Source organism: Vidua chalybeata, chromosome 5, assembly GCF_026979565.1.
Source record: "Vidua chalybeata isolate OUT-0048 chromosome 5, bVidCha1 merged haplotype, whole genome shotgun sequence".
NCBI lineage: Eukaryota > Metazoa > Chordata > Aves > Passeriformes > Viduidae > Vidua > Vidua chalybeata.
This window is the reverse complement of record NC_071534.1, coordinates 10,497,192-10,510,496: the sequence shown is the minus strand read 5'-3', so window position 1 is coordinate 10,510,496 and position 13,305 is coordinate 10,497,192. Positions and strand designations below refer to the sequence as shown.

At 40.5% G+C, this 13,305-nt stretch overlaps 1 protein-coding gene across 1 annotated transcript; it reads left to right on the top strand.

Moving 5' to 3' along the window:
- Positions 1–63: 63 nt before the first annotated feature.
- Positions 64–12,561, top strand: GOLT1B (golgi transport 1B). Its single transcript, XM_053943930.1, has 5 exons — positions 64–172; positions 5,458–5,549; positions 7,253–7,431; positions 10,126–10,207; positions 11,511–12,561. Exons 1-5 carry the CDS (start codon positions 148–150, stop codon positions 11,547–11,549), a joined length of 417 nt encoding a protein of 138 aa, XP_053799905.1. The 5' UTR covers positions 64–147; the 3' UTR covers positions 11,550–12,561.
- The last annotated feature ends 744 nt before the right edge of the window (positions 12,562–13,305 follow it).

Here is a 13,305-nt window from a genome sequence, read left to right as displayed (position 1 = left end):
ACAAGGCGGCTGCTGATTGGCGGCCGGCGCGGCCAATGGGCGGGCGGCTCTCATGCGGCGGGGTGCGTGTTTCCGGAAGACGTGGCCGCCGCCGGTCCCGGTCCCGCTCCCGCCCGTCCCGCTGCCGCCGCCGGTGCCGCCGCCACCATGATCTCCCTGTCCGACACGCAGAGTAAGCGCTGCCGCCGCTCCCGCCGGAGAAGGGCGGAGGGGCCTCCCGCTGCGGGGCTGGGGGCGTCGGGGGCCGGGGGGTCCCAGGGTGGCCGGGCTCGCCAGGCCCGCAGCCTTTGTCCGCGGCGGGGCCTCCCGGGAGCGGCCGGGCAGGGTCCGGCTGGGCCGCTGGAGACCGGCTGGAGCCTGCGGCGGGGTGGGAGCGGACAGGGGCGGGGGAGCTCTTACGGCCGTGTGCCTGCGATGGAAGGCGCGGCGGCGGCCCCGGTGCGGCGGTAGCGGCGGGTGGCGGGGAGCGCGGCAAGGGAAATGAGCTGGAGAGCGGCAGGGCAGCGCTCGGCGGCACCCTCGCCCGTGGGAGAGCTCCGCCACCAGCGCGGCCGGCGTTTGATCGGGGCTGCGAGTGCTCGGTGTGCTGTGCTGCGGTGTGGCCTGGGTTGGAAGGGACCTTAAAGATCATTTCACTGCAGCCCCTGCCATGGGCAGGGACCCCTTGCGCTGTCCCGGGCTGCTCAGAGGCCGTCCAGCTGGCCTGGGGCACTTCCAGCCATGGGGCAGCCACAGCTTCTCTGGACTACCTGTTCCAGTGCCTGGCTAACCTTACAGGAAAAAAACTTCCTGTTACCTAATCTAGCCCCTGTGTGGGTTTGTACCCATGGCACTTTGGGCACTGGGAATGAATGAATGAAAGATGAGCGGTAAACAAAGTAACACTTAGCTCGCCTCTTGCCGTGTACCTCCCTGTGGACGTCAGTGGTCTGGAACCATTTAATTATCTCAGTAGTAAATAGCTTTACTGTGCAACTCTTGCTGCTACCACACCAAACGTCTGCAGCTGACGCTGAGCGGGCTTCAAGGTGAGGCCGAGACGTTGAAGTGGAAAATTGTAAAAATATTTGTGTGTGGCCATAGTTTTGTTTCCACTGAAGTGCTTGGAAACAGAAATCAAAGAAAAGAAAGTAAAGACGTTCCTAAGTGTATCCTTAGCCGGGAGCGCCGGTGGTGCCCTGGGCGCTCCGGGAAGCGCGGCCGGCAGGTCGGGGCCATCCTGCCCCTCTGCTCGGCCCCGCTGAGGGCACAGCTGGAGGGCTCTGTGCAGTCCTGGGCTCCCCAGAGCAGCAGGGACAGGGGCTGCTGGAGAGGGGCACGGAAATGGTGAGGGCTCTGGAGCGTCTCTGTAATGAGGAGGGACTGCGGGAGCTGGGCCTGTTTATTCCGGAGAAGACTGAGGGGGGATCCCATTAATGCATATAAATATCTCAAATGGGTGCCAAGAGGACGGTGCCAGACTTATCAGTGGTGCCCAGCGACTGAACAAGGAGCAGTGGCCATGAAGCGAAGCACAAGGAGTTCAATCTCAGCATGAGGAAGCGCTTCCTTACACTGAAGGTGGCAGAGCTGCCCTGGAACCGCTGCCCTGGGAGGCTGCAGAGTCTCCCTCTCTGGAGCCGTCCCAAACCCACCTGGACACATCCCTTTGTCACCTGCAACAGGTGACCCTGCCTTGGCAGGGGGGTTGGACTGGGTGATCTCCAGTCCTAACAAGTGTGATTCCATGATAACAGCTTAATCTGTAGGGTAAAGGACAATGATAGGCCTTTGATTTAAATGACCATTTCATGTATGATGCATTTCTGGTATGATTGCCACAGAAGGAAATGAGTCTGCCTGATAAGCACCACAGCATCAGTTATGAAGGAGGGTGTGAAAAATCTAGGGAAAAAAAAAGTTAAAATAACTTTGATAGCAGGATACTGGAAATGGAGGTATTGGAGAGCCAATTAAGGCCAAGAATGAAGACAGGCAGCAGAGTTTAGCAGCATTCAGGGTCAATGATTTCTTGAGTTACTCAGATATTGTGCTGTTACTGGGATGAGTACTAATCCTTGGGGTTAACTTTTAGGTTTCTGATTGATTAAACCCTTGTGGGCTTTGCTTTTGCCCTTAACTTTCTGTCTGGAGTATTTGTTGGGCAAAAAAATAAAAATCTCTTCAGAAAGAGACTCAGTTTTTATTTTGCTTGATGCCTCATGTGGGACCTTCAGCTATTTCCAGTGCTAAGACTGTTGGTTTTAACTGTCAGAGACAGGAATACTAAATAAAATACTCTGACATTTAAGGGGTTTAAGTGTTGGGGTTTTTTTCAGTTTTTCTGAAATTCTGAAGATAGTTCATCAGATATTTTAAAATTCACTGCTGTCTGGAAAAATACAGAGTTAGCCATAGAGACACTCGAAGAGTAGTGTGATAAATACCTGGAGAGAACCACTGTTGTTGTTTGGAAAGCTAATTCTGCATCTGTAGTCTAGAACATAATTTTAAGTGGTGCATTGAATGGTGTTATAAACCACCAGTAATTGCAAAAGAATTCACTTAGCTTTTCCCAAATTAAAATTTCAATACTAAAAAATACTCCTAGCAAAATAATAGTTATGCATTGAATATAAACTGTATTCATTTTTGTCTTCTAAAGGCCTATAGCACACAATTCCATTTTATTTTGCACTATATTATGCACAATAAAAGACTGGGGATATGCATTGTCTGCCCTAATCTTTCACAAGCAATCTATCTTAATTTTTAATTTTAAAATCTACTAAGCTGTTTTGACTCAATGCTGCAGTAGTCTTGCACAGCTTATGGAATTTCTGGAGAAACATTGATGAAGATTTGTTCCCTTGTCTCAGGAAATCATAATAATCCAGAATAAATACAACCTGGCTAGTGTATATTTCCAGCCATTGACATGTTGTATTTGGCTAATGTGGGAAAGCTCTTCTGGCACAGGAAAAAACATTTTAAAATAGTTTGCTCCCGCTATAAATATTCATAGTTTGTTGTTGAAATGATTTTATACAAAATGCCAGCACTTTTTCTTTTCCTTCCTCTAAGAAGTGTAGTTAAATATATTTACAAATTCTGATACAAATCAAGGCAGTAAGACCCTCTGCTGAGATATCAGCACTAGAGGATAATAGTCCTGGACCATTCCTCTTCTTCCAGCAGTTATTTTGGGATAACAAGAATAATGTTCCTTTCTCTTTTTTCCTTTTCCCTCCGCTAAGCAGAGAACATGGGTGACTTCTGCAGTGAATCAGAACCCATTGTGGCAGAAGTGATGACAAACAGGTTTGGGGTGATTAGAGAGATGTCAGAGTGGGGATTGCAGCAGCTCTTGGGAGTTGGCCTCTGCCTCCTCGCCAGATCCATACCTTGAGCTGTGTCTGGGAGGGGCGAATACTCACTTCCCATGGCTGCATATTTATCTTGCTGGCAGCTGGTAATTCCTCTGGAGTCCTGCCTCCAAGTGGTTTCCTTCCAGAATGCAGATTGTTTCTGCTTTCTGAAGTAAAGAGTACTGGAGAAAAGGGCACTTGGAATTGTTACATTGCCTTCAGTCAGCAGATCCATTGAAAATACAATTTGCAATTCCATTTTTCATTGTAAACAAGTACGGAGAGTGCCTGTAGTAAATTGATTGGATTGAGTTGCTTAGTGCTTTTAATTGTGGGGTGTTAAAATGCTCACAGTAAAAGTCTAAAGTGGCAGGCTATATTCTAGAACTACAGCTCTAACAGCATGTGCTCTGCTGCCTTGCTGAAAGCCAAGCCCTTAGAGAAGCTTGGGGAGTGGATTGTTGCTGTAACAAATCTCTGAGCTGTGTTGAAATTTATTTCCAATAACTACTTGGAAGTCCTGAAACAGGCATAATTATCCTTCTTTACTCCCAAGCTCATCAAGCAACAGCAAAGGACCAACTACATCAACAAAGTGCAATTAAAATACATTGAGGTAGATCTGGCCAAGAGTAGCAGTGAGGGCTGTGATTGTGGATGTGTTTTTTTGTTTGTTTCAGGATAGGCTACACAAAACTACTTGGAACTTCAAAATACACATATATACAGGCATAGTGATAGGCTGAGTTTTGCTAAGCTGTTTTTGTTTTGCAATTTAGAAAGCTGTAGGTTTCTGTGTCTGGTCACAGTGAAAACAATAATAAATGTGTGTGTTTGCAACCCTGTTGCGGCTGCTCCTGGTTTTTCCTCTTCCATTCAGTCTGTGTGAGAAGGAAGGAAGGCTTTAGAGATTTAAGATTAAAAGCAGGATGTATTTCTAATAGCAATCTTCAAGATACTTCAGAGGCTATAGTCAAACCGTAGTTTTAATCCTAGCTTGACATTTCTAGTCCATTTTCTCATAAAAACCTTTCATCCTACTCTTGGCTTCCCAGCATTTCTTGAGCATCCTTTGCAGAACTCAAGGTTTATAGAACTGTTTAGACTGGGAAAAAACCTTTAAGAGCATTGAGTCAAGCTGTTAACCCAGCACTGGCCAGTCCATAATATAAGCAAATATATTAAGTACAAAAGGTATTTTTAAAAAATCTGCAAATTAAGATCATAAAATGAAAAATTTCATATAATGAAACTGCTGTGCAATACTAGCAGTCTAGAGATATTGTATTTATGTGTAATGTAGATCTACCATTTAATTAATAAAAATTAAATATTAAGTATGAAAATTATACTTGATCATTAATCCCTCAATATTTTATATCTGCCAGTTTCGTGAAAACTGGCAATAGCTGTCAGCACATGTGTAACTTGGAAAAATCCTGCAGGATTCATCCAAGTTGTGTTCCCTCTGGAAACTGAGGGGAGTGGAACTGCTTTGCAAATCATGGGCGATGGAGCATGAGGTCTCAGGAGGATGGAGAGGACCAGGGTACTTACATTACTATGGGAAAGATAATGGGATAAGATCTGCAAATCCCAGAGTATTCTGAATTAAAAGAGAAGATCACAAGGATCCACTCAATGATCCACAAGGATCCACAAGGATCATTGAGTCCAGCCCTTCAGTGAATGATCCATATGGGAATCAAACCCACAACCTTGGTGTTATTTGTACCATGTTCTGACCAGCTGATCTAATCTGGAAAACAAAGTTTAATTATCTCTTTATAAATAATCCTTTTCTCCATACTAGCAATTAATCAAAAGGGATGTATGTCTTTGCTGTATGTATATATACTTGATTGCTTTTGGTTGCATTCAATTTCAGCGTCTTTCAGTTCCAAACATGGATGTTGTTATAAACAGCTTCCAAAGGTCTGTCTTTTGAAGTAATTGGGGTCTACACGATTTATGATATTTGTATACTCAGGAAAGTTCCTAAATTTAAAATGTCTTGAGATTGGATGTTCTCTTTTTTTCCCCAGTTTTTATTTGTGACTTTTTCTTGGTACTATGTTTTGTTACATGCCTAAATTTGTGTCTTTTTCAGAGATTGGAATGGGACTAACAGGCTTTGGAGTGTTTTTCCTCTTCTTTGGAATGATACTCTTCTTTGACAAAGCTCTTTTGGCTATTGGAAATGTAAGTGTCTTTTCTGCAGTGCTTAGAATCAAGTATGTGATCTACTAAAGATAAACTAAAAATAGAACAGCATGTTATCAGTTTGAAGCTGCATGACAAAAATTACTGTGGTGATTTGGTATAAAGGAGGAGTTGTGCTCAGTGATAGGAGTGAATCATTTCTTCTGCTTGAGGTTAGAACAGCTCACACTGATGTGATTATCACCTCGGGTCAGGCCTGTGGGATGTTGGCAGACAAGAAGCAGCTTGTTCCACAGTTGTGTTGCTGCAAATGTGATTTTTTGTGATCCTCTAAGATCACTGTCAATTTAAGTATCTATTTGGATAAGAATCATTAAGTACATGCTGGCATATGTAGTTTTGCAGTGCTGTAGGAGGAAAGAAAGAAATATGAATTGCTGACACTTCTGGCTTTAGAAGAGCCAGACCTCTTTCATGAAGGAGAGATTCAGTATCTTCAGCTTTTACCAAATCAAAGTTGTCGCTCAAGCAGCACAGAAAATAAATCCTAGTTCTGGTACACAAAATTTACAAATATCAAATGACAGGGTGTTTTCTGCATGTGATAGTCTCTGTGCCTCTGCTGCTCTCAGCTTTGCCAGCTAGCCAAAGCACAGCCTCGTTGGTAGAGGTTCACCCCCTCTTTTGCTGATGCCCAAAAGTCTGCAGCCAAACAGATCTGTTTCATTCTCAATCACTGAGACTCCCTGAATGGAAATATAACATTGTGTATCTGAAATTGGGTGCATTAGTTGAAGCATTGTTGTGAACCATCAAATGAAGCATGCAGTGGAAGAGTGAAAAATGAAATAATGCTTATTTTTTCTTTTCCTAATGTAAGGTGGAAATATGAGATCCTGTTTAGGGAAAATGAAAACATAGGTAGGAAGAGACAATGACAGGCTATGTGGTAACCAAAGATAATGCAAGAAAAGGTACTGTATCCTTGTAGAGAGTTGTTTTTATTTAAAAAAAAAAGTTATATCAGAAAGGGCAGGAGGTTCTAAGAAAGTGATTTATTAAATACCATACAAAACTTAAACTTGAGTAAAACAATCTTGAGTAAAACCTGAGATACTATTGCTTTCTGAACAAAAATGTTGCTGAAGTAATTCTGAGTCCTGTTTGCTGCACCAGAAATAGTTCTCACTAGTTGGGACTGGTGTGATAGTGTTCAGTCTATACTGGAACAAATAAATAAACAATTAGAAGGCTCTGCACAGTAAAAAACAACTGTTCAGCTTTTTCCTTCTCTGGCTTTGCACTATGAGTAGATCAGTAGAAGCTGCTGAAGATGTCAGTGGCACAGAACAAAGGTGCTGTTATATGTGCTGTTAGTTTTTAGGAACCTTTGCTGTCAGTAGTACTAAGCTTCAGCACCACTTGTGGAAAAGAAGTGACAGGGCAGATACAACTGTTCTCAGCAGATCTTTTGTCTTGAGTGTGTTTGGCAGAGACCACAAAGGATAGACTCTCTACTTTCAGGCAGCTGAGAGCTGCAAGTGCTTTAAGATGGACCTTACAAAAGAAAATCAGTAGTAAATTCATTCTCACCAACTGTGCTTTGGTATTAAAAGAAGTGGTGCAAGAAAAGCAGTGTAATTTTATAAAATACATACATATATATATAAATGTGTTTACATCCTGTACTTGGGAGCATAATTAGTTATTTTCTCTCTTTGGTTTGTTTTTGTCTTTTCTAGGTTTTATTTGTGGCCGGCTTGTCTTTTGTTATCGGTTTAGAAAGAACATTTAGATTCTTCTTTCAAAAACACAAAATGAAAGCAACGGGCTTCTTCCTGGGTGGTGTGCTCATAGTTCTCATTGGTTGGCCTTTAATAGGAATGATCCTGGAGATTTATGGGTTCTTCCTATTGTTCAGGTAAGTCTTCTCTGAAAACAACTTTGTGTTAGTTTATCTAGGAATAAATGTATTCGTGTAGTGTTTCTGTGTTAGAGTTGACAAAGCAGCATCCTTTAAATGGACAGATTTTGGACAGATTTTATATGAAATTGTTTATTTACAAGTTGGTAAGTATTTTTCCAAGATTCAAATCTGCTAATGTTTGTGAGGCACTTACCAAAGTGACTTTGATAATGTTGATGTCTAACCAAAGAATTGTAAAGCTTCAAAATGGGTGGGAGCCCAAATTGTTAGCAGTATGAAGTTTAAATATCTCCTCATGGAAAAGGGATACTTGGTACTTTTTTCAGTAGGGGCTTTGTCCTTTTCTTTAACAAATGGGGCAAAATATTTAGTTATGACCATCCTACGTTTGTAACCTTATCACTTCATCACTATGGCAGCCCAGGGAAAAGATGTTTTCTGTCATATTTCATTACAATTGTGCCTTGGAGTCAGAACTGCTTGTTTGGGTTAGCAGTATCTTGACTGAATTAAGGAAAAATGGAAATTCTATTTTTTTTTAACAGCAATCTTGAGACATGTTCTAACTTTCACAATTTAAGTTCTTCATAAATGCAACTGTAATAGTGAAAGAATTTGACTTGTTATAACCTGCATAGATATCTATATTTTTATCTTTATTTCCATGGTTGAAGTTCTATGCTTCCCTACAGAACAAAGCAAAAAATATGCAAAAAAAGTAGAAAGGGAGGCTTCTGGTTGTTCTTGGACTTCTTTCCAGATGCAGATTGTTTCACTAATAGTTATTGATTGAGTTTCAGACCCTGAAGTGAATGGCTGAATAACACTGTTCCTGTTAATCAAAGTGAAACCATTGTTCTCGTGGAGTTCTTTTTGTACTCAGTAAAATTGTGTGTTATTCTGGTATTTAATTCAGATAAAACGTTTATTTTTGAAAACAAATCTGAACTTGGCTCCTACTGGAGACAGTGAAATTTCAGAAAATTCATTTAATGTGGTTAATGTATTTCTTATTGTTCTGCTCTGTGTTACTCAGAATTCTGTCACTGCAAGTGCTGTGATAATCACAGTATTTCACTGAATACATTTGTCACTTCTTGTATGTACTGCTTGGTTTAATCAGCCAGTACAAAGCAAGTAGAATGTGTTTCCAGAACACCCTCCTTTTAAAAGATCTCAAAAGAGTCATAAGTTAGTCTGTCTAGGCAGGTATGGCTATGGATTATCTAGTGGTGCTTGCAAGGTGAAACAATGTTGAGAGGTTTATAGAAGATCAATAGTTATCCCCAGGACTATCCTTTGGCCTGAAGGGAATCAACAAGGGATGGATAATTCCACGTGTGAATGTTTAGCTGATTTGTTTTCATTTAAAGCATCTGGAGACCAGTGGTTTGGACTGAATGATCTTAAATGTCTTTTCCAGCCTTGATGATTCCATGATTCTGTGACCATCTTTTCCAGAGCTCTTTAGTTGATAGAATCTAAATCCCTTGCTACAAGGCTGGCTAGTGACTACTTCAAGCAAAGCTTTTTGTTTTGCTTCAGTCTTGTTCAGTTCAGCCATCCTCCTCTTTGTCAGCAACTTGCACCCTTCTGAAGTTACAAATGAAGTCTTTCCTCAAGCACCATTTTACACTGTTCCTCAGGATCCTGCTGCTTGGTTGCATAGCAGAAAACTGCCCTGGCTATTATGAGACAGCTGTTGTCATCTAAGGTGCTTTTGGAGCCTTGTTCACATGACAGCCTTGCAGAATTATGGCTGACAATATTATCCCTACTGTTCCTTATTCTTGGACACAGCAGTTGTTTTAATCTGTTACAAGTGGTTTGTGTACCCTGCCTCACAATTTACTGGGCCACTGAAATGATCTGGCCTTAAAAGAAAAAAAAAAAGACCTCAAAACTCCCCTTACTGGTATGGATATTACCCAGCAAATAGTTCTTAGCAGGGTGGTGAAGAGGATGGTGACTTGTGAAACTTCACTGTTTCACTGTGGCTGAGGCCTCATTGCACATTAATCCTTATTCCACGCAGGGAATGCTCAACACAAGATTGCTGGGAATGCCACCAGCTGCCTGCAAACAGCTGAGACACTGCCACAGAAAATTTGGTTTTCTGCTGCAGAGGTTAGGTGGAGAGTGCAGGGGCTACACCATAGCATCTATGCCAGGCAACATCCCCAGGGTCATGAGTCAAACCACTGACTTAAATTTGGGGAATAAATGAATACACAACTCTTGTCATGCTTCATTTTCTTTAGTTAAAGAGTATCATACATGGTTTTAATTACTCAGAACTAACTTCACTCGTTTCTACATTGGGTCTTGAATGTATTTTCTATAATATAAAGAAAAATTATCTCAAAATATGTATGCTAATTTTGAGAAATCAGTTTTCTTGACTAAGATAGTCTCACTTGAGTTATTTTTTGATGAGTTGACTGAGAGTTGCCAGCTATGAAGAAAATGAAATCCATTAAAAAATACACCATTTCTTTCCTGGTTTTCTCTTTACTCTGATGAATGTGTATTTATATATTTGGTAAACAAGTGTGCTGCTAACAAGTTACAAGGTTTTATGTAATTTTGGTTTAAAAATTTTTAAAATTAATTTTTTTTCATGTTACAGCAATATGAGAAAAGCTTAATTACAAAAACTAATACAATCTTCTGATGTTTTACCTAAAGGGGGTTCTTTCCTGTGGTGGTTGGCTTTATTAGAAGAGTTCCAGTTCTTGGATATCTCTTGAATTTACCTGGTATAAGCTCGGTAAGTTTGGTACTTCATGCAACAACTGAAGCATGTTCTGGTTTTCATTCCACTGATATAGCACTTGTAGAAATGCATCAAAAATAAAGCAGATATAACTTTGGAGCAATGACTTCAAATGCATTCCTGTACAGTTCTTGCACCATGCACATCCCATTCATTCCCAGGGAGAGACTTCTAGATGTAAAAGGAAAAAAAGCGTTGGCACGTTGGCAGAAGCTGCTCCTGCTCATGGGTGGTGAAGTTGGAAGAGCCCTGCATTGTGACAGGGAATGCTGGGGTTCTTCCTGCTTCACTGTTGGCCCTGGGTGACCACACAGGTGAATCCTGCCCTGGGCCTCTCCCGTGGTGCAGTATTTGGGTGACCTTAGGAAAAGTGGCCTGTAAAAGCAAACAGTGGAGTTCAATGTTACATTGCAGCTCATAACGTGAACCTGGTAACTCTCAGCATGCATGGTCATACATCAGATATATTTATTAAGGTCCACTGCACCACGCTACGTCTTTTTATTATTATGATTTGTATTTTTTCAAACGGAGTTTTCAATTTTTTTAACCAAATGGCTGGGGATTTGAAGACAAATAACAGAAAGATGCTAATCTAGGGTGTTTGTCAACTACATTTACTGTGCTAATTTTTGTATGTATTTTAACACAAGCATACTAGTTTTGAAAGCAACAGTTTCGATAGCTACTACTGAAAATTAATAGTGGGAATAACTTAGATGCATACAGGCTGATTTTTAAAAATGAGTGTTCCAGATCATCTGTTCCTATCTCACAATTAGGCCAAGTTGTGGCTCATAATTCATGATCAATTGAATGTTTCATTTGTCAATTGATCCTAATCATATTTAATTTTATCATAACGGGGTTAAATCTTATTTTTAAAAGATAATTGTTAATGTTTTATTCAAAGCCTACGTAGAAGAGAATCCACAGTAATGGTCAGTTGAAATATCTTCCTTGGTCTACTAATGCATGTGTGGCTGAGACTGTATTGTTTTGTTTATACCATTAAGCTGGCAGTGTTATCTGCATTCTTCTATTTCCTTTCTCATTCTGTTGCATCTTCCTGTTGCACTGTTAATGTCTATATGAGAAAAACATGTTATGCAGAAACACAATTGCAATTATAAGAATTTTGGTTTTCACAAACCTAAACCATGAGACCTCGGTGAGTACTACTTGACTCTCATTTCCAGTCACATACTAACTGTGCAATTAGCAAGCAGTATTTGAGAGCAGCTTCACTCTACATAAATGTCATCAACCTAAAACCTTTTTGTCTCCTTTTCCACAGCTTGTAGATAAAGTTGGAGAAAGCAACAACATGGTATAATGACGAGAGGGTGGAAGACTGACCTAAACTTTTACTGTATTATTTATAAAATCCCTTTGAAGAATACTCAGCACAAAGATTAAGTTGTGTACAAAGGAAAAAGCTTGTTACATTCTTTACATAACAGTTTTAATTTAAAATGTATAGTCAACAACATACATTAGAAAAGAAGCTCAGCAAGTATGCTTCTAGGAAAGTAACTCCAGAGTTCGGGAAGTAAACTGAAGAGGGGAAAGTCATGGAATAAACCATTTTACAACCGTTCAAGACTATTTTTGTTGGTTTTGGAAAACATGCTAGAGGCAACAAACCCTTGTGGGAATTAATGGTGCCTGTTTTTTACCTCCTTATTTTGAAGGTGTAGTAGAGCAAACAGGCCTACCTTTTTAAGGGTGACCCAAATTTACCCAACCCTCTGCTTGCTATCCTCAGAGTGCAAAAAATCAAACAGGAAACTTCTTGTGTAACAAGAGATGCATCTTTGCATGAAGGTTAAGATGACTATTCATCTATAAGTGTATTATGACAATAAAAAGGAAACCCTACACAGTTCTGTTGTAAACATTTTTGTAAATATGTGGCTGAAATACAGCATTGTTATCTTAATGTTTCAAAGCCAAATGTTAATTGATTGTATTTGCCTTCCGTTTCAGAATATGCAAAAGGTCAATCTTTAATAACTTTGGTCTTAAATGTTGGTTCTGAACATGCAGAGCTCAGTGGGGAGCTCTGGAAGCTGACTTGCAGTCCTCCCAGGTTGTTCTCCTTGAGCCATGTTCCATGTGCATCCTGATGAGAATGTAGCCTCTTGTCACTAACGTGGAAACTCTGTGAAATACGCTCAGTTCACAAAAAACTGCATTAGGGTGAGGTGCTGATGTGAACCCTGTGACATGTAACTTACCAGAATTTGGCGCTTTGTTTTTAAACAGTTTGAAACTAAGCTTTCTTTGTTTACTCTGGAACTACGAATTTACTTTTATTTTTTACGGTAATAAAATGGAAACTTAAAGTTCTGTGTACGTGAGTCTCTGGGGAGAAAACTGGTGAGTGTCTGGGGCTGAGTAAAGGTCAAGTGCCAATCTCCATGTGTTTGTAACTTGTTACTGGGTTATCTGGTTATCTTCAGACAGCTCCTGGTTACAGCAGCAGCTTTGTTGTTACTGAGGATTCTTGGCTAACCTGGAATAAATGTCCCCTCCTGATGCACGGGTCGCATTTCTGCTTCTGTTGGAATGTTAAACGTTGTGCACTTTCAATAGTCTTAGTTACAGTGTCCTCACCTAACAAACCGTGGTTGTTTAGTGAATTGTGTTTGTGCAGGCAAGGGGGGGTTCTGTTGTGTTTCATTTTCTTTTCCCTGTCTTGTAATCCTGAAACAATTACCCAATGTAGTATTAAAAGTAGCTATGTAGCCTAAAGGTCTAATGACTGGGGTTTTTTTGGGTTTTTTTTCTTTATTATGCAGTTAAAATTGGAATTTTCTAATGTAAGTTTTAAGTTTAAAAAATCCTCGTATACCAACCCTTTTGAAAGTTGCTCTGAAGTTTATTTGTATAAAACAAGGGTTTTTTTCATTGCAACTGTATAAATAGCCACAATCTACTATTATCAATATTTAATTTGTTTCCTTCTAAAACAGGCACAAAATGATCCAGAAAAACAATAAAACCTGTTCTTTTGCAGTTAATAACATCTGAAAAATCAGTGTGTTTATTTTATAAATGGCTGTATTTGCTTGATGACATGTGCATTG

Bases quoted from the DNA above. Each gene is read 5' to 3' on its own strand.
- GOLT1B (XM_053943930.1), top strand. From the start codon at position 148: ATGATCTCCCTGTCCGACACGCAGA. The intron at 7,432-10,125 runs GTAAGTCTTCTC...TTTTACCTAAAG, and splicing joins GGGTTCTTCCTATTGTTCAG to GGGGTTCTTTCCTGTGGTGG. The intron at 10,208-11,510 runs GTAAGTTTGGTA...CCTTTTCCACAG, and splicing joins ATTTACCTGGTATAAGCTCG to CTTGTAGATAAAGTTGGAGA.